Below are 20,971 nucleotides of genomic sequence, written 5' to 3' on the forward strand. Positions count from 1 at the left end.
ACCATCTCCTAGGATCTCTCCCATCTAATTGTGTATCCCAGGCTGTCACCGAAAGAGGCTGTGACTACACTGCAGGATTTATACTGAATGCCTATATACCAAACGATTTGTATATTTTGCACAATTTTGGCTTATTTTGCACGATTTCAGCATTATTGCAATAGGTTGCACATTGATGTAATTTGCACTATTTAGCGTATCACTAAGAGCAACGCTGCAACACTATGTTTTAATCACTTTAAAGGCACCAGCACTTTAATTTGCAGTACGCAGCTATTGATTGCACACATATTTAAATTAATTTAATTATTTAATTAATTAATATACACACAATACTCACCATAAGCGCGAGGTTACACCTTTACATACACTTAAGACTAAGATATATTTACTGAACAAGACTACATGAGTGGACAGCAAAACTCATAAATTGGTATGTAGACCTTGCAGCACCTTGACAGAATGTTAGATGTTTTAGATAGCGTTTCCCTTTGCCTGATAGAAGGGTGCAGCCATTTTTTGGTTTGTTTTTCATGGATTAACTGGGCAAAAAAATCAATGTGTAAAATATCAAATTTTTGGATGATTGACAAAACGTATTCAGACCTGTGAACCCTTTTCAAACAAATACATTCTTAATGGCATCCCAGTGCACCTTGCCAACACGAATTGCGGCTCAGCACAGTACACGGTACCATGCATTGTGGTGCGCTGCCTTTAAAAAAAGGTACAAAAAGGTACAAAAAAGGCATATTTTTTTAGTGCGTTTTCATGCACTACAGAGTCCATTCAAATGAATGGGCTGCCCTAACACACACACACACACATGAATGTGCTAAGCATAGGTGTGTGCAGCCTATTGCATTAGGGTGTGCACCCAAATGTTTAAACACACGCTTTTCTCTGCAGCCTCAGCTGTACTGGACAGTGAATGAATGGGATAGCGCTCTGTGCTGATCAGCTTTCTGTTCATTCACAAACTGAAGCCTAGTATATACATTTTACTAGGCTTCAGTTAGGAGTGAACACAGTGAGTGTGGTCACTGTGCTCATTTAGAAAAGGAAGGGGCCGGTAAATTATATATTTACTAACCCTTTCCCCAACTCTCCATTCTGGGAGCACAGCACGGGGGAAAGCCCAGGCAATAGGGGGAAATCGGCACCGCATGCAGTGATTAGAGTGTGCCCAGGCACACCTGGCACACCCCCTGTGCAAGCCTATGGTGCTAAGTAACTAACTTTAGCGCTCTTAGTGTTAATGCATCCCAAAGATGTGAATCTAGACTGAAATATAGTTGCCCCGGTGTGCTGAGAAATAGCTTACAGACAGCCTGGTGGCCTGACTTTTCTTTGCTCACACAGTTAGGTCACCACCCTTCCCCCCAACCTGTCATTTGATAGTGAAGGAGAAGCAGCATAACTGATTAGGAAATCTTTCTGTTCGGCATATATGAATGCAACTACAATCCTCCCTTCCGCCAGTGCCCTGTACATGGAGCTAAAGAAGGCTGAAATCAGTTATTATATTACTTGCAATTAAAGTACATTTAATCATTTTTTTAATAAAAACATAACTTTATTAATTGGTGTTTTTCTTAATACCTGCCTCAAGTTTAGCTTTATGTAGCCTTTAACTGCTCGAAGAATGACACCACCTAACAAACTTCATGGTAGTCTACCCACCCGGTTGTTCCAAGTACTGTAAGGCTCAAAGTAGCTGGCAATTTGTAGTTCATGGAATGCCACCCCTTGTGATTATATTTAGTATATTGTATATTTAGTATATGACATTTAGATGAAGGCACTGCAACTACCTGAGGAAAACAGGCTTAATTTAAAACTTACATTCCAACACATCCAAATTGCCGCTGACAAATACTGATTGATTTTCATGTAGAAAAAAAAAGGTAATATTTTATAATATATTTGTATTTTTGTTGCAATTATTTTCAACTGGGGCTTAACTGCTACAACCAAATGGTATTCTCAAACCTAATGAACAGAATGACATATTTTTTAATATGCCAAAGTGCTCCAAGAACCCTTAATAGTCAAGAAGATACCATATTTTGGCATTAATAAGTTGATTTTTTATATGTGTGTAGATAATTAGTAGTATTTTTATGCGCATTTGTTTGAACACGCCTATTGCTTGTGATTATTTCTATTCACTTAGCTAATATTTATAGCGCTGCACGGTTTCCTTTCTCACTTTGAAATTTTTAGTAACAAAGTATTGTTTCAGCAGCTTTTTTCCTCTTTTTTTAAAATACTTTTTGGCCATAGCGCGGAAAATTTCCCCTTTGTTTCTTTATAATAAGTTGATAAAAAAAAAAAAAAAGTTGGCTACGGCTCCTTTGCTATTGACTAAAAGCCGAAATTTGTTTACAACTTTATAACCAAAAAAATGGAACATGAGAATGAAATCCTAAAATAAATATCAAGTTAAAAAAAAAAATACTGATAAGTAAAAATAACGCACAGCCGACTAAAGATGTTTGTCGAAGCCGTAGGATAGTTCCAAAATTATGAAAAAAATAAATGAAAATATTCTTACAACAAATATGTCACCTACATTCTTGATTTTGCAAGCAGCTAAAATATTCAGCTCCAACATTTATTAGAAATATTGACTATATTAATTATATTATAACTATATTAATTAATTAATTATAATTAGAATATTAACATAATAAGTATTTTGCAGATTACAATAATTGCTGTTGATTTTTTTTTTAGATTGGTAACATTGGAATATATTATATAGAATATACTATTACCATAACTGAAGTATTTTGCAGATTACAATAATTGATGTTCATTTTTTTAAATTTGTTAACATTGGAATATATTATATAGAATATACTATTACCATAACTGAAGTATTTGGCAGATTACAATAATTGCTGTTTATTTTTTTTAGACTGTTAACATTGGAATTTATTATATAGAATATACTATTACCATAACTGAAGTATTTGGCAGATTACAATAATTGCTGTTTATTTTTTTTAGATTGGTAACATTGGAATATATTATATAGAATAAACTATTACCATAACTGAAGTATTTTGCAGATTACAATAATTGCTGTCGATTTTTTTGAATTGTAAACGTTGGAATTTATTATACTATAAAAGGGATCTTAAAAAAATAATCCATAAAAAAATAAATAAATAAAAATAATGATTTAAGCGCAAGTAGCTTGCATAGACATAAATAAATAGGAAAATGTAATTGCAATAGACTGCCAGGAAGTGTTACATAATATTACATCTAAACAGGGGAGGCTGTGCAAGGGCATGGACACACTTGCAGTGTTCTAGGATTGCTTGTTTATCTATCTATGCAAAAGATAAAAAAGTGGTAGAAAGAAACAGTCCTTTATTGGGGAATACACACAACCATTTTTTTTTATACTTACTGATTCCACTGTCTGCTTTCCCTATATATTTTAATTCGATATTCTGTATTTCTAATACTCTAATTTTATACAGAATTGATTTATATAAAAAAATATAATTTATATAAAAATATCAATGTTTAAAAACATAAAAAATACCTTCACTGACAGGTGATCATTATCCATACAAATTTATAAGTTGCAAATATAAACTATCTTGGCTAAATATTCAGGAAAAAAAATATGAATAGCTGTCAAAATATTATAGATTTAAATATTAGTGAACTTTAATTAATTAGAAATTATTTGTCTGTATAAAAAAAAAATAAGTTATACAATTTAAATACTAAGATAATTTAAGTGCCCATTCACGCTACCGCGAAAAAATAAGTTATACAATTTAAATACTAAGATAATTTAAGTGCCCATTCACACTACCGCGACTTGTCAGGCGACTTGGCCGCCCATGCAGTGATACGGGAACCGTTCTAATAGGAGCAACTCAAGTCGCTGCGACTTAGAAAATAGTTCCTGTACTATTTCGGGGCGACATCGGAGCGACTTGCATTGACATTCATTATATGAAGTCCGTGCAAGTCGCGCCGCAGTTGCGGTGCACGTGACTTCACAGGTCGCCCTCGAAGTCGTGCCGCGGTAGTGTGAACCGGCACTAAATATTCAGGAAAAAAATATGAATAGCTGTCAAAATATTATAGATTTAAATATTATTGAACTTTAATTAATTAGAAATTATTTGTCTGTATAAAAAAAAAAAAATAAGTTATACAATTTAAATACTAAGATAATTTAAGTGCCCATTCACACTACCTCGACTTGTCAGGCGACTTGGCCGCCGTGCTAGTCTCGGTCCATGCAGTGGTACGGGAACCGTTTTAATAGGAGCAACTCAAGTCGCTCCGACTTAGAAAATAGTTCCTGTACTATTTCGGGGCGACATCGGAGCGACTTGCATTGACTTCCATTATATGAAGTCCGTGCAAGTCGCACCGAAGTCGCGGCGCACACAACTTCACAGATCGCCCCCGAAGTCGTGCCGTGGTAGTGTGAACCGCCACTAAATATTCAGGAAAAAAATATGAATAGCTGTCAAAATATTAAAGATTTAAATAATAGTGAACTTTAATTAATTAGAAATTATTTGTCTGTATAAAAAAAAAAAAAAAATAAGTTATACAATTTAAATACTAAGATAATTTAAGTGCCCATTCACACTACCACGACTTGTCAGGCGACTTGGCCGCCGGACTAGTCGCGGTCCATGCAGTGGTACGGGAACCGTTTTAATAGGAGCAACTCAAGTCGCTCCGACTTAGAAAATAGTTCCTGTACTATTTCGGGGCGACATCGGAGCGACTTGCATTGACTTCCATTATGTGAAGTCCGTGCAAGTCGCACCGAAGTTGTGGCGCACGTGACTTCACAGGTCGCCCTCGAAGTCGTGCCGCGGTAGTGTGAACCGGCACTAAATATTCAGGAAAAAAATATGAATAGCTGTCAAAATATTATAGATTTAAATAATAGTGAACTTTAATTAATTAGAAATTATTTGTCTTAATGGGCACCTAAAGATAATTTAACTGCCCATTCATGCTACCGCGAAAAAATAAGTATAAAAAAAAACAATAAGTTATACAATTTAAAAACTAAGATATTTTAAAATGTTGTAAAATAAAATGTTGGTAAATAAATGTAAAAGACAAAAACACAAACAAAACATGGCCCAAAGGCCTAACCCTTTATCCTGTATAATAATCAACATAATAATAATAATAATAATAATCGTAATAGAATGACAGCGCAAAAAACAATTGTGTGAGAGAGATCAAAAAATTCGGCATGCATCTTAAAGTAGGCAGACTAGGAAAAAAATGATTTCTGATTGGTTGCTATGGATCAGTACACATCCCTGCTCTTCCTACCGTTGTTAAATAAATGTTTGAAAAATATTTACTGGGGTTAAATGGGCCAAGGGTGCAAACAATTACAGATAAAAAGCCGCAGAACAGAAAACAGTTATATTCATATGAGAAGGGATAAAAGAGAGCCTGGTTCTCGTTGCGACTTGTGATGGAATATAAAACAGGCCGGTCCCTTGTTAGTACCAACTTTCCAAAATATATTAAAAAAAAAAAAAAAATAACCCACACATTCCATGCACACATATTTACTGTAATTAATTTGTCTTGGGTACTATCTTGGCTCGCTACAAAAGCAGTTATGAAATGTTTTTGAAGTTGATACTTTTTTTCTTTCTCAGTTAAATGCTGTTTGTGGAAGAATGTTAAAGGGGGGGGAAATAAAAGAGCAGACTTAAAATAAATCGAAAAAATAAATAAATAAATGTAACATTGTAGTTATTCAGCTTCAAAAATCAGGAGCTAAAAACGTCCAGACAAAGAGAGGCAAGACGTAGAAAAATTCCTGCAAATCCAGGACAGTGGGCACCTACGTAAAAAGTGCGCTAGCTCAGTTTTCTCTGTCAGCGCTGGCAATGCCATTATTCCAGGAGTTAGTACATAGCACACAGACAAGCACACTGCTACCAACCTTGGCTACAGGACCGAGAGGCTGCGCCTGAGATACACTGAAGTCTCTTTTTATTGTGTGGCTGAAGGTCACTGTAGAGGGCAGATATGTGAGAAATTCCCATGTGTCAGATACATACAGCTCCATTGGCCCCCTCAGCTCAGACCGACACAAAAGGCAAACTCCCGACCTTATCGCTGCTTAGGAGGTTATTTTTACCTCACAAATTGTTGGTTGGGGGGGGGGGGACTTCACCACAGCCACCAGCAATGACTGACTGCTACGTGCCTCAGTGTATGTCGGACACCCGTGCAGGCTCATTTGGCAATATACGCTTTTATAGGCATAAATGTATTGGGGCCTAATGTACAGCTAATGTGTGTTTATGATCTGCAAAGTCCAGTCATTAAAGTGAAACTTTATCCCCCCAAAAATTGAGCATAAGAGGGGAAGTTTTACATTCCTCAGAAACAAAGATCATCATCGAAAACATTTTTTTTTCCTCAGAGTGAAGTGAGGTTACAATCTCTGTCACAGTTTTCATTGCGGTCTGGGTCCCTTTTGAGACAATTTTCTCTCACTTTCTGTCAGGCTTCTGGAATGGAAAGTGAGGAGAATTTCCTCAAATATCTTTTCTTTTTAGCCGAGTCTGCAAGCTGTTACAACACCTGTTAAAGTGGAGTTCCACCCTAAAATTATACTTACCTCCATCTTCTCGCTCCGGGTCACCTGAAAAACAAATGGATAATCGCAATTTTTTTTTTTTACTTACCTCGTTTAGAAGAAAATATACTTACCTTACCATCCACTTCCTCCTTCCTCGGCCGCGGCCCGCGCCGTCACTTCCGCTTTGCAATGATTCCTGGGAGCTGAACGTCATCGCTCCCAGGAATGGAATCAATGCGCCTGCACCGGCCCCGACGTCAATTCCGGTGCAGGCGCGTTATACCTTGCAAAACCGCTTCTGGGCATGCCCAGAAGCTGTGCAGGGATGACGCTGCAGCACCGGAAGTGACGGCGGGGCCGGTGCAGTGCATCGTGGGACCGAAGAAGACAGAAGAGGACACAGAAGAGGATCGCGCTGGCTTCAAGCTGCCCACACCTGAGATGGCAGCGCTGGACAATACATTTTCAAGGTAAGTATTTCTTCTTACAGGTAAGTGCAACCCGGGACAGATCAGAGGCTAGCCATTGTGGAATGCACTAGCCCTGACTATCCCGGGGGTATTTTTATAAAAAAAAACGTTCACTGGGTGGAACTCCGCTTTAAGTTTTTTTTTTTTTCTTCCAAATACTTTATTAATGGAAGTGGAAAAGGCAGGGCTTTTTTTCAGCGGGAACGTGGGGGAACGCAGTTCCGGCACCTCCAACACTGACTGTATGTAATGGCAAGGGGTGCTGGAGTGTGGTGCAGGGTCTATTAATGCTGGCTGCTGGGGGATTTATTCCCGCAGGAGGCAGTATATTTTTGCAGGGGGTTCTGTTGTTGCTGAGGAGGTCTATGGTTGCTGGTGGGGCCCCTACTGTTGCTGGGGGTGGGTCTTATATTTCTGGGGAGGTCAGTTCTTGCTGGGAGAGATCTACTGTTAAGGGAGGGGTCTATTGTTGCTGGCTGCTGGGAGATCTGTTGTCGCTGCTGGGAGTCTATTGTTGCTAGGGGGGAAAGTTTGTTGCGGGTGGTCCATTGTTGTTAGAGGGATCTATTGTTGCTGGCGAGGGGCTATATTGTTGTTGCCTACAGGGAATCTATTTTACTGCTTTTCTTGTTATCATTACCATATTCCCAAAAAATGACTTTACACCACTAATGGGGCTTTTCCACTGCATGGAACCGAACGGTTCGGCTCGTTTTTGTGCTTTTCCACTGCTGGTACCGCATGGTATGGTGTAGGAACGGTTCGGTACGGTACGGCGGCGTTTTTCCACTGCATGGAACCGAACGGTCCGGCTCGCTTTTGTGCTTTTCCACTGCTGGTACCGCATGGTATGGTGTAGGAACGGTTCGGTACGGTACGGCGGCGCTTTTCCATTGCATGGAACCGAACGGTACGGCTCTCAAAAACAGCACCACCTCGATTGTGGTTCCAAGAGGTACCATACCCGGTACCATATCCCACAATCCTTTGCATGCAGTCACTACTAGCCACTGATTGGTCAGAGAATCCCACCCACCCCGTTGTTATCCCACCCACTTAACTTTAGTACTACTTTAGTGGAAAAGCAAACCATACCGTACCGTACCGAACCGTTCCAACACCGTACCATGCGGTACCAGCAGTGGAAAAGCAAACGGGGCCAAGCAGGGCCAAACGGGGGCCGAGTAGAGCCGAGCCGGTACTTGCAGTGGAAAAGTGCCATAAATGATACTTGGTTCTGTATTCTCTAAAAGGGCAGTACTGGGAGGTAGATAGGGGGTAGCACCATGGAATGGTGCTTGGAGGTGGGTAGGGTCCAAGAAAACGGGTGACTTGGAAAGGGGTTCCTGCACCTATTTTGTGAGAAAAAAAGCCCTGGGAAAAGGCATACAATATCGTCAAGAGCAATGATACATGACCAAACAAAGAACATTAGAACATCAGAACATGCATGAAAAACACAAAAGATATCCCAAGAGACAACTTGAGATGATTACGTGAAGCAATGACACATTGGGACAGTAGGGTCTGCAGATATAGCTCAAATACACTGTGATATTGGACCCCAATGTGCCACACAGTGCAACAGAAGTCTGTAGGGTGCCATGCCTCCGGGGCGATCGCCATCCCCACTGGCTTTTTCTATAGGAATTTTCTATAGGATTAATGTCTGGAGACTGGCTAGGTCACTCCATACCCTTAATGTGCTTCTTCTTGAGCCACTCCTTTGTTGCCTTGGCTGTATGTTTTGGGTCATTGTCATGCTGGAAGACCCATCCACAAAGGAAGAAGGTTCTTATCCAAGATTTTACAATACATGGCCCCATCAATTGGCCCCTCAGTACGGCAAAGTCTGCCTGTATCTTTAGCAGAGAAACAGCCCCGAAGCATAGTGTTTTCACCTCTGTGCTTGACTGTAGGGATGGTGTTCTTAGGGTCATAGTCAGCATTTTTCTTCCTCCAAACACAGCGAGTCATCTGACCACAGCACTTTTTCCCAATCCTTCTCTGAATCATTTAGATAAGGCATGTCCAACCTGCGGCCCAAGGGCCACATGCGGCCCGGAACCTCAGGCAATGCGGCCCACTGCCACCTGACAATTTTTTTTTTTTTTGCTGGGGAGGAAGGAAGTCAGGTCGGGGGCACGGCCACAGCAGCTTCCAACTAACGGTAGGCAGAGGCTGCCTTAGAGAGGAGGGGAGGGGAGCATGTGCAGTGTTTCTGACTCCTACCACCATGACCACTTCAAATCATTGAAGTGGTCATGGTATTTAGAGTGTTCCTTTATTATCGCTCAGAAGAAGTAACCCTCTGTATACTCATGACTGCTGATTGCTGATAAGCTTAGGCATATTCTGACCAGGTATTACCAACACAAGACCTTGCCCCCCAGAAAAGACACACAAACTTGTTTAAGTTGGAATTAGGGCAAGGCCACAGCTTTATTGAACTTATCAACTGTAACAATATTAAATTACCACATAACGATGCCAGTCACGGTCTATACCGTGAGCATCATAACAAACATAGATAGTCTAATAGGCCTCCACCATCAGTGCGAGACAGGCATTAAACTGAACTCAGATTTAAACTTGAGGGCATGGCCCATAAAGGAATATCCATCGCTGGCAAGGTAAAACCGCCAATAAAGCTGTGACAACATCTCAACGGGCGGGTGGGTTCTTTGGGCAACTCTTGTGACATCAGAATCTCCTCAGAGTGGTGGGACGTGCCCTTGCGTAGCCCCTTTTCTAGAGTTCAGGCTCCACCCCATCACCTCGTGTCTTAGTGGCCAATCCTGTCAAATCCACCTAAACTCCCCATTTATCACGACGCCCACATAGCTGCCAAGCTTCCAGCAGTCAAGGCTCCCTTTCCCTAGATGATGGGGTCAAGGGGCCTTCATTCAATTTCATTTGATCATCCTCTAGTTGTGCGGGAAGGGCGTGGCGGCATTTTATTACTTATATACCTTAACTATAGTATATATTTTATATGCGGCCCGAGAAAATTTCTCTACACTCAATGTGGCCCAGAGAAGCCAAAAGGTTGGACACCCATGATTTAGATGTTCACTAGGAAACTTCAGACGGGCCTGCACATGTGTCTTCCTGAGGAAGGGGAGCTTGCGGGTACTGCAAGATTTCAATCCATGGAGGCGTATTGTGTTACCAATGGTTTGTTTGGTGACTGTGGTCCTAACTGCCTTGGGATCATTCACAAACTCCTCCCGTGTAGTTCTGGACTGATCCCTTACTTTTCTCATGATCATCCTTACCCCATGAGGCGAAATCTTGCATGGAGCTCCAGACTGAGGGTGATTGATGGTTATTTTGTATTTCTTCCATTTGCGAATAATCGCTTCAACAGTTATCTCCTTCTTGCTAAGTTTCTTGTTGATAGTCTTGTAGCCCATTCCAGCCTTGTGCAGGTCTAAAATCTTGTCCCTGATGTCCTTTGTCCATGATGGTGAGTTTTGAATGGAAGAAAGAGATTCTGTGGACAGGTGTCTTTTATACACATAACAAGTTGTCGTTAGGAGCACCTTCTTAAATTGACAAGACTAATCTGTGTACCACATGAGCACATACTTGTGTAAGACACATGTCCGCTGACATCCGACCCGATCCGATCTGTCAAATCTGGAAGGATGGAAACCCTATTTTTCATCCGTCCAGCGGATCGGATGGATGGGATCGGATGAGAACGGGCCGACGGTCCGTTCCCATCCGATTTCCCCCATAGAGATGCGTGGGGAACTGACAGCTGTCATCCTCCTGCTCAGTGGCAGATTGGCGGATCGATCCCCCGCTGAGAAAAGCGGAGTCCGTTTGACGGACTACAAGTGTGAAAGAGCCCTTAGTGTGAAAATAAATGCAAATGAAAGAGGTAATCTCATAGTGTAATAACTTTTTAAAACCATTTATTAACATAAAAAATTCTCCAGAACACTCACATTTAGGTAGTAAAAACATGCGATTGTAGACCAGTCTCTTTTCGACTCCCCGGCCTGAGCACATACTGTAGCCAGTCTGTGGGAGCCAGAATTATTGTTGGTTGGTAGGGGATCAAATACTACTTTTACTTATGAACTGCAACTGAATTTATAACAATTTTATTGTGTGTGTGTGATAAAAATTAAAGACGCTTCATTTCTTTGTAAGTGAGCAAACTTACAAAATCTGCAGCATATCAGATAATTATTTCCCCCGCTGTAGGTGTTGCCCACACATACACACAGCACTTCCCAGCTGACAAGCACCCCACTCACAGTACCCCCAATGTGATAAGTCTGGGGACAGAGACTAATTAGGGGAGGGAGAGGTAGGTTCTCAGCAATAGGGATGCTCATGGACACCTATGTTGTTGGTTTGGCACTCCCCCAAAAGATTAGAGACTGATAACTAAGGGGGTTGAAGGAGGACCCTCTGACCTATTAACAGTTAGTTTGCTGACTAGATCTACAGAACAGAAGAATGTAGGGCTACCTGCAGAATTTGGAGGCATGTAACACTGACACCCCGCCCCTTATGATGTCTGCGCCTCTGAGATGTTGAACGATGTCCCCTCTCAGGTGACAGGTCCCTCAGTCGGGTGGGAGGAGGAGAAGTTGGGCAGCTAATCTGAGCCAGCAGTCCTGCAGCAGCAGCACACATAAGATGATCACCACACCAGTCCGTCCGTCTGCATGCCAGGCCAGAGAAGGAGGAGGTGGGTGGAAGTGGAGCTAAGCAGCACTAGGCATGGGCGGCCTCACTCTGAGTCTGTCTGTGACTGTGTACATGGCGACACTAGATGCTAGACTCCAGGCGTCCCTAGCAACCAGTTTGGGCAATGTAGCTGGTAGAGTGACTGTGTCTTTTTTGTTCCAGGACACAGTATTGTCCCGGAATGAATGTGCCCAGGACAGACATGCCAAATGCGGGACTGTCCCGGGCACTTCGGGACACGTGGATACCCTAGTTCTGCAATGTCACTGGAACAGGAAGTGAGGACAAATTTCTCCACAATGGAGGAAAACTGTAATCCTAAAGACCAATCTATTCAGCAGAATGAGTAAGGCCAGCCATACACTGAGCGAAATTAGCTTGATTCCCCCATCAACACAGACAGTGCTGTAGAATTCAACAAGTGTGTGAAAGAGCCCTAACAGGATCTGGAAGTTTTAGGTCTCATTCACACGGGGTGTATCAGGGCTCTTTCACACCAGCGTTAAAAATAGGTGGTTGGGTCAGGACCGTAGATACATTTTTGTTCTGGGGGGGGTTCAGCAGTAGGTACTAAGTAAAAGTCTTTTTAAATAAAACAAATTGCGCCATATTAAAAAAAGCTGGAAAAAAGAAAAACGATGTGTTGCTCATAGTAAGCGATCACATTCTTAATTCTATTTTCTCAGATCCTTTTGAAAATTTAGCTTGATTTCAGTTTTTCCTTCTTCCAGTTCTTATGAACATTGCCTAGTTTGGTTGGCTATTGTCCAGTCTAAAGCTCGGTACTGGCTGAAGGAAAAAAACTGACAGATCACTGTACTAAAACTCGCTGTGTTAGTACAGCAATCTCCCCAGCTGTGCTATTGTGCCCCCCCCTCCTCAGAACACAGTGGACAGTGCTCTCAACCATTGGACTGCCCACAGGGTGGTGCACTGTAATAGCCAATCTTACTGGGCAGGTGCAAAGGGCACCATCTTGAGGAAGGAAGCACTCACTGATTTTTTTGTTAACCTGGCATACCAGAAAAGAGAAGCGACACTGTGCATTGTTCATACATACAGAACATACCTGACATGACAGGGAGGAAGTGACTTGCAGCGTGCATAGCATGGCGCAGCAAAAAAGTGTGTGTGGCAAAACATTAGAGTGGGAGGGTCTAAGGGACATGGTTAAACAAAACCTGGGCTTCCTTGTACCTATAAAATACATTGAGGCCGGGGCCTCCGTAATTGCTGTTGTGTTAGCCTGTTAGGCCCTGACTTTTCACATGTAGCAATTTGGGATCTTTACTGGGCAGATGCAAAGGGCACCATCTTGTGGAAGGAAGCAGCAAAGCACACACTGATTTTTTGTTAAACAGGCATACAGGACAAGAGAAGTGGTACACCGCAGAGTCCATACATACAGAAAAAGAGAAGATACATAGAATGTGGTGCAGCCAGGAAACCGCGGCAGACACCGCAGAGTCCATACATACAGAAAAAGAGAAGATACATAGAATGTGGTGCACCCAGGAAACACAACAGTATCACAACTGCAATGGAAGACTCAGCCCAGCCTTAATCAATGTCATTTAGGCCCTGTTCACATGTAGTGAATTGGGATCAGGGGCTGGCAGTATCCCCGTGATTCTGCCTGCAATTCCATATCACACTGCAATGCTGGCAAAACACAGCACGTGTATTTGTGTTCCATTCATTTTTAGTGGCACCAAAACATGATGTGGTTTTGGATCCTTGGGTGATAAATCGCTCAACAATCACAGCAAAACCACACCACATTTTGGTGTCACTAAAAATGAATAGAACACAAACACACGTGCTGCGTTTTGCCAGCATTGACGTGCGTTTTGGATTGGAATCTGGGTGAGGCAGCGGGCAGAATCACAGGGATACTCTTCCCACAATCCCAAATTGATACATGTGAACAGTCAGGGCCTAACAGGCTAACACAACAGCAATTATAGAAGACTCAGCACCCAGCACCTCAATCAACAAACTTTGCCAGCAGTCCCCACAATCTCAGATACCTAGTTATAGTATGAATCAATGACAGGAAGACATTCTGCACTGCAGTTTTAGCCTGAGGAGCACACATGGGAAAGAGGCACACATACACACACATATATATATATAAAATGCAAAATTTGAAATTGCACTTGGAAAACATCATTATTAAAACCACAACTAATTGGTGATATAAGCAGCCTCTGCTTTGCTGTGAGATAATTAACACAGAATACATTCAAATATGTCAAATATGTAACAAAAGAGCCATAAAGTGATAATAAAAATAATGTGGTAATAATAATAATAATAATAATGTAAGCGATGCATGCTAGCACATTATGCCATTAACTTTCAGGGAGAAGATTTTTTGTGGTTTACTACCACTTTAAGCTAAGACCAGCAGGCCTAGCATCACATGGAAAGGGTCAACAACTTCCTCAGCAGGACTACAATGTAGCAGTCTAGCAGCATACATTTAGGCTCGGTTTCCACTAGTGCGACTTGCGTTGCGACTTGACACATGTCAAGTCGCACAGCAAGTCAAAACCCATTGTTTTCAATGGGGCCCGTTTCCACTGCTGCGACTCAAGACGCAGCGTCTTCAAAAAAGCTTCTTGCACTACTTTGGGCCTACTTTAGTGCGATATGTCCCTCGTAGAAGGTAATGTAAGTCGCAACGAAGTTGCAGTACACGGTTTTGAACGCGAAATCGTCGCGACTTCATTGCGATTTGCACGGAAGTACAGTAATTTTTTTTTTTATTGTTATGTTCCGCCCCAAATCACATGATCTCTGCTCCTCCCAAACACATCACTTCCCATAGTTAGCAGAGGAGAGTGATATACAGCAAGCATGCCTAGGTCCAGGAAGAACAAAAGAACATCTCATGACAATGAGGAGATCATTCGTCTGGTCAGAGCGCGCCCGTCAATATATGACACTCGAGACCCCTTATATAAGGATCATGTGAGGAAGGAGAGAGCATGGCTGGAGATTGCTAGGATATATTTTGAGAATTGGGACTGCTTAACAGCTACAGAACGGACTGAAAAATGTAAGTGTTTCATATATGCAATTTATCACATTGCTGCTTGCCCCCATATTCCCTGTACAGTACCGTTATTTTCTGTTTTTCAGTGCACTCCTTACAAACTAGATGGAGAAGCATAAAAGATTGCTATAACCGGTACTTAAGAAAATTACGTGAAGGAAGGAGTGGTTCTGGGTCCTCCAGAATTGTCCCTTATGCACACGCCCAGGAGCTGGAATTTTTAAGGCCGGTGTTGGAGATGCAAGAGTAAGTTGTCAGCATTTTTTTATATACTGTAGTTGACATATAAAATGTAGTAATATTCCTAAAATTTGAAATGTATTCATTATATTTCAGAACCCAAGCAAGCTGGCAAGACTCCTCACGTGGTTCTGAACAGCAAGAGGGGTCACAGGAGGCGGCAGCAGCGGAGGAGGAGGAGGAGGAGGAGGAGGAGGAGGGATGCCAAGACCTTGGTGACCCTGACCCTGATTGTGAAGAATCTGAGGGAGTAATGTCCAGACCAGTGTCCAGGAATGATTCTCCTGCTGCGGTGGAGGCTGAACCAGGGCCTAGTACAGAGCATAGGCCTTCACGAAGATCTTCTTCAAGGTCTTCTTCAAGGGCGAGTGCTAGGGGTGGGAAACCCATGGAGCAGGTTCTGAAGGTGGTGAAGGAAATGAACACCCACATGAAAGAAAGCATGTGTGAAGACACTGCTTTTATGACCGTGCTTTTAGGTATGTGCAAGAAGGTCCCCCCAGAGAGCAAATATGCGCTAAGGATGGCTCTAATGGCAACCGCCCAATCTTTTTTGGGGAGGCAAGCTCAACAGCGTGTATGGAAACCCCCCCCACCACACATATCCCCCCAATTACCAGTACCCACCACCACCACCAAGTTCACCATATGGGCAGCAAGTAAATCGCCCATACTACGATGAGTATGGCAACATGCTGAATCCCTCCAGGCCCCGCATGTTGCACCCAATACCACCCCCTATTGCCTCCACCCTTGACACACCAAGACCGTACCAACCTGCTCCCATGCAGGTTACGCCTTTCCCGGAAAGGCAATACCGTCAGGGATCAGCAACGGATTACCCTAGCCCATCTGGCCCATCAAGTATTTCCCATTCTGGGTCAACTGAACCACCAATTACATACCAGGAGTTGTAAGTTTTGTTTTTTTGGTGTTGTTATTGTGCATACACAACATTTTACCTGTTAATTTATTTTTTCATTGTTTTGGTGCTGGTATCTCCAAAACATTTGTGATGTTGTTCTAAAAAGTTAATTTTTTTCTAAATTTTGAAAAAAAAAAAAAATATCTTGTTACTCTGTGGTTTTTGTTTTGATTATTTTTGCTTCTATAGTACTTTCAATAATGTGTGAATGCTATATAATTATATCTACAGGAGAAAACAGCAAAACAGAAGGTAAAGCAATGTATTTTTATTATAGCTAGAAATGGAACAATATGCAGACTTTGGTTATAATTGCACAGAAATATAAGGAAAACATAACAGAAATTTTTTTTTTTCAAAATTGGACAGTGTTGGAACGTGTGATACATTATGAAATAGTGTCCAGCTGCCAGGGGAGAGAACCAGCAGCAGACATAAAAAAGGATGTGAAACCCTCACGCACAGTGGCACCATTGCTTGTGCCCCTACTGGCACTCAAACTTGCACTCTCCATGTCATTCATGCCGCAATCTTCATGAATGTACCCATCACGAAGTGCAACATAGTTGTGAAGAACACATGCTGCTTTGACTGCACATATTGCATTATCCATTTTTAAATTGATAGCTGTGTGCAGGAACCTCCACTTGTTAGCTAAAATTCCAAAGGCGCATTCAACAACTCGTCTTGCCCTGGTTAAGCGGTAATTGAAAACTCTTTTGTCCACAGTCAGAGACCGATTTGAATAGGGCCTTAATAGATGATGACTGAGAGCGAAAGCCTCATCTCCAACAAAAACAAATGGCTGTGGTGGTCCGTTTGTCCCTGGTAGTGGACAGTCCGGTGGCAGCTGAAGTCCATCTTCCCTCAACATTCTTCCGAATGTGGATCTCGCAAATATGCTCGAGTCTGAGCTGCTTCCATACGAACCTATGTCTACATAGCTAAAACAGTATTTGGCATCAGCCACTGCTAGTAAGACAAAAGAAAAGTATTTTTTGTAGTTGAAGAATTTACTTCCACTGCCAATGGGCTTCAATATTCTAATGTGTTTTCCGTCAATTGCACCAACACAATTTGGAAAATTGCAGTGGTCCCAGAAATATTCTGCTATCTTGCTCCAGTCTTCTGTAGTGGGTTTCTTCAGGACCAAATCCTTAAGAACATTCCAGATGTCTCTGCAGGTATCATGGATAATATAGCTGGCAGTAGTTTTGCCAACCAAGAACTCATAATGTAAACTTGTAAAGGAATGTCCAGTTGCCAGGTACCTAAAATTAAAAAAATAATGTTAGAATGATGCATAAACTGGCTTGGACAAAGGTACCTGAGGAAATGAAGGAAGAAGATGAGCAGGAGAAAGACACTGTTGAAAACAGACATGGCAAACATAATCACAACCACTACTACATATATGTTACATGATAATGTGTCTCTCCAAATGCCTCAGGAGGTAAGTAGGTTGGAAAAGTTACCTCAATGTGATAATCAGTCTTTCTATGGGCGGAATACTCCTTCTGAATCTAGTGTTTTGTCTCTCTAGATGTCTGGAGAGCAGAGCAAACAATTCATCAAAACTGTAAAAAAAAAAACCATATATGGCATTTATCAACGTTATCCATGTAAAAAATAACATACATAGAGACATACACAGAGAGAAATTCACAGCTCAGCGAGACAGGCTTAGCTACATCTCCCACTGTATGGCCTGATTAACTGATGGCCACGGAGCAGGTGGTCCAGGGCCCTATGGCCAGTCCGGGCCTGATACTGACTATACCTATACACATTTTTGTTAAAAAGTTGACATAAACATATTTTCTGACCTTTTAATTGACATCCGTGTGTAATTAAAGAATTTGTCTTCATGAGCACGGAGGTCATGATAAAGGATCCTGAACTGGCCTCTCTCTTCCCTTTGGGAGATGACAGGATGGATCAAGAAGCGATGCCTTCTTCTTCTCCGGTCCTCTTCTTCCTCATCAATAACAGCTGCTACAGCAGCCATAATGACTGCTGCTCCAACATACTGCATAGCCAACATGTTTCCTGCAACATACACTACTATTCCAAAACAGGAAATTACATCACTTGCAGGAAAAGGAATTACATCACTAGCAGGAAAAGGAATCTTTTTATGTGCAAGTCGCATACATCAAAGTCGCAACAAGTCGTAGCCGCATCAAGTCGTTGTAAATTCGTACACAAGTCGCGCGTTTCTCAAAGTACAAAGTCGCTATTGAAGACGCGCGACTTTGAAGTCGCACTAGTGGAAACCGAGCCTAAAATAGGGATTAATAACCTTCAGGGCAGCATTCAAATGTAGTAGCACAGCAATCTATACAGGTAAGGGTAAATCTCAGAATGTTCCCACTGTTATGTGAATGTGCAGATAGCACACACATGGGGAGAGAGAGCCTGTTCATTTGTAGGTCTCCTTCCTTTTTTTCAGAGCCAATCTTTGTCATAAAATAGATAACACAAGAGAAAAAAAAAAAAAAGATCCATCCTGCCCACTGTGCTTACATTCAGAATGGCAGGATTGGCTGTTGTAAGAGGAGATTATCAACCTTACACCTATTTTACACTCTAATGTTAAGACTGAGGTATACATTTCAAGCATGAAATAAGAGGAGAATAGGAAGAGAAATTATGAAAGAGTTATAAAAGAACAGAATAAAAAAACTGAACTCCAACTGTTCTAGCAGCCCTGAACTTGATCCATGGTTGAAGTTCAGATCTAGAATACAGCACACAGAGAGAGAGAGAGACACACCTGGTGGTTGTTGGTGACCTGTCCTCCTGGAGTTAAGGTTAAAGCAGAGTTCCAGCCTCAAAATCGACAAAATCGATTTTGGGCCATCCGCTTTCTGAGTGTCACCTGAAAAACAAATGGATAATCACGATTTTTTTTTTGTTTACTTACCTTGTTTTAGAAGAAGATATACTTACCTTCCTTCCACTTCCTCCCTCTGCGGCCGCGGCCCGCGCCATCTCTTCCGGCTTGCGATTTCTCCTGGGAGCTGAACGTTATTGCTCCCAGGAGTCAATGCCCTGCACTGGCCCCGCTCGTCACGTCCGGTGCAGGGCATTCTGGGACTCCAACATCACCGAAGAGGACGCGATGGCTTCAGCTGCTCACACCTGAGATGGCAGCGCTGGACAAGACATTTTCAAGGTAAGTATTTCTTCTAAAAGTTAAGTGGGACCTGGGACAGTTCAGAGGCTATCCATTGTTGAATGTACTAGCCCTGACTGTCCCGGGGGTATTTTTATCTAAATTTCACCCCCGAGGCCGGAACTCCGCTTTAAGGTCCAGACTCCAGCACAGCACAGCACAGCAGCACTTCAGAGAAAATTGAGATGATCCTTCCACATGGTACTGGCAAGCAGGCAGGCTCAGCTGAGCTATCAACACTCAGACTCAGGCTCAAGCAGCTCCTTCCCCAAGCGAAAGCCAAAGGCAGGATGTGGCAGCTTGAAGAGAGGAGGAACAGATCTTTTGTGTCAGTGGGCAGGATAGGTGCTACCTGTTCCCTCCCGCTCTGCTCTCAGTCCTGCTGTCCTCCTGGAAGCTTCTGTAACTGGTTGGTTAAGTCAAGACATGTCTCTGGAGTCTCAGTCTGGACTGGAGAGGAGGTGTGGAGGTGGAGCACTGTCAGCCGGAGCCTCCCTCATCCCAAGCCAAGCCTACAGCCCGGATGGGGCTCCAGGTGGTCAGGTGGAGTAACAGTAGACAGCAGCATTAAAATAACAATGCATTAGTGCCTGTTGCGGAGCAAAAAAAAAAAAATATATATATATTTTCTTATGTATATTGCACACTGATGCTCTGTGGGGGGGGGGGGGGTGCAGGAACTCCCTCTTTTGGACTTACCCCTTGTCTCTGCCCCTACTTACCTCGGTGAACTGTTCCTTGGTTCCAGCCACTACCCACCTCCCAGTACCATCCCTTTTAGAAATTACAGAACCAAGTAACATTTGTGGTACTAAGCAATTTGTATGGAATTTGTTAATGATAACAAAAAAGCAGTAAAATAGATTCCCTGCAGCCAACAACAATAGACCCCCCCAGCAACAATAGATCCAGCCAGCGACAATGGGTCCCCAGCAGCAACAACAGATTTTCCAGCAGACAGCATCAATAGACTCTCCAGCAGCCAGCTACAACAGACTGCTGCCTAAACAGTAGATCCCTCCGTGCAACAACTGACCCCTCAGCAACATAAGACCCACCCCAGCAACAATAGACCCCCCTGTAAAATTAGATCTCTTCCAGAAATAATAGATCCCCCAGAAGCCTCACTAGATCCCCCCAGAAGCAATAAACCCTCCTGTAGGAATAGATCCCCTCCAGTAACAATAGATCCCTCAGCAGGCAGCATCGACAGAAAATGTAGCACAACCCAGCACTCCTTGCCATTACATACATTCAGTGCTGGAGGTGCCGGAACTGAGTTCCCTTGCGTTCCCACTGAAAAAAAGCCCTGTGTATATGTATGTGGTTCGTGCACACAGGCTTTCCGCCCGGCGGACTCCATTTTGTTCAGCGGGGAGCGATCCACCGATCCCCGCTGAGCAGGCAGATGACAGCTCCGTCTCTGCTAACTTTGCAGAGACGGACCTGTCAGATCACCGCACTCCTCTATGAGAGATCAGATGAAAACCGACCACCTGTCCGTTTTCATCCGATCTGATCCTCCAAATGGATGGAAAATAGGGTTTCCATCCATCTGGATTTCACGGACAAGATCAGTTCGGATAGCATCGGGTGTCAGCAGTGACATCTGCCGCTCCATAGGGGTGCATGGAGCATCCGATCAGGTCCGCCTGAAAAACTGACAGCTGCACCTGATCGGAAAGCCCGTGTGAAAGGGGTCTTAGGTTTCATGTACACTGTATTCTTTTTGATGCCTTTTCTCCTTACAAAAGAAAAGCAGCAGTAAAAA

General features: G+C 42.5%; 2 protein-coding genes across 2 annotated transcripts in view; both read right to left on the reverse strand.

Annotated features, from left to right (window-relative positions):
- Window positions 1–6,008, reverse strand: part of MYH7B (myosin heavy chain 7B) — a 77,263-nt gene extending 71,255 nt beyond the window's left edge. Inside the window, exon 1 of the mRNA XM_082272767.1 lies at window positions 5,972–6,008. The gene's annotated coding sequence lies outside the window, so the exon portion shown is untranslated. The remainder of the gene's footprint in view (window positions 1–5,971) is intronic.
- LOC309567353 (uncharacterized protein) overlaps window positions 1–20,971 on the reverse strand; it is a gene marked incomplete at both ends in the record, with an annotated part of 72,434 nt that overhangs the window by 5,806 nt on the left and 45,657 nt on the right. The window contains 2 exons of the mRNA XM_082272768.1: window positions 16,486–17,065; window positions 17,498–17,599. Of these exons, the coding sequence (XP_082128894.1) occupies window positions 16,486–17,065; window positions 17,498–17,599 (682 nt within the window). The remainder of the gene's footprint in view (window positions 1–16,485; window positions 17,066–17,497; window positions 17,600–20,971) is intronic.

The sequence above is a fragment of the Pelophylax lessonae genome, assembly GCF_965119305.1.
Source record: "Pelophylax lessonae genome assembly, chromosome: 11".
Lineage (NCBI taxonomy): Eukaryota > Metazoa > Chordata > Amphibia > Anura > Ranidae > Pelophylax > Pelophylax lessonae.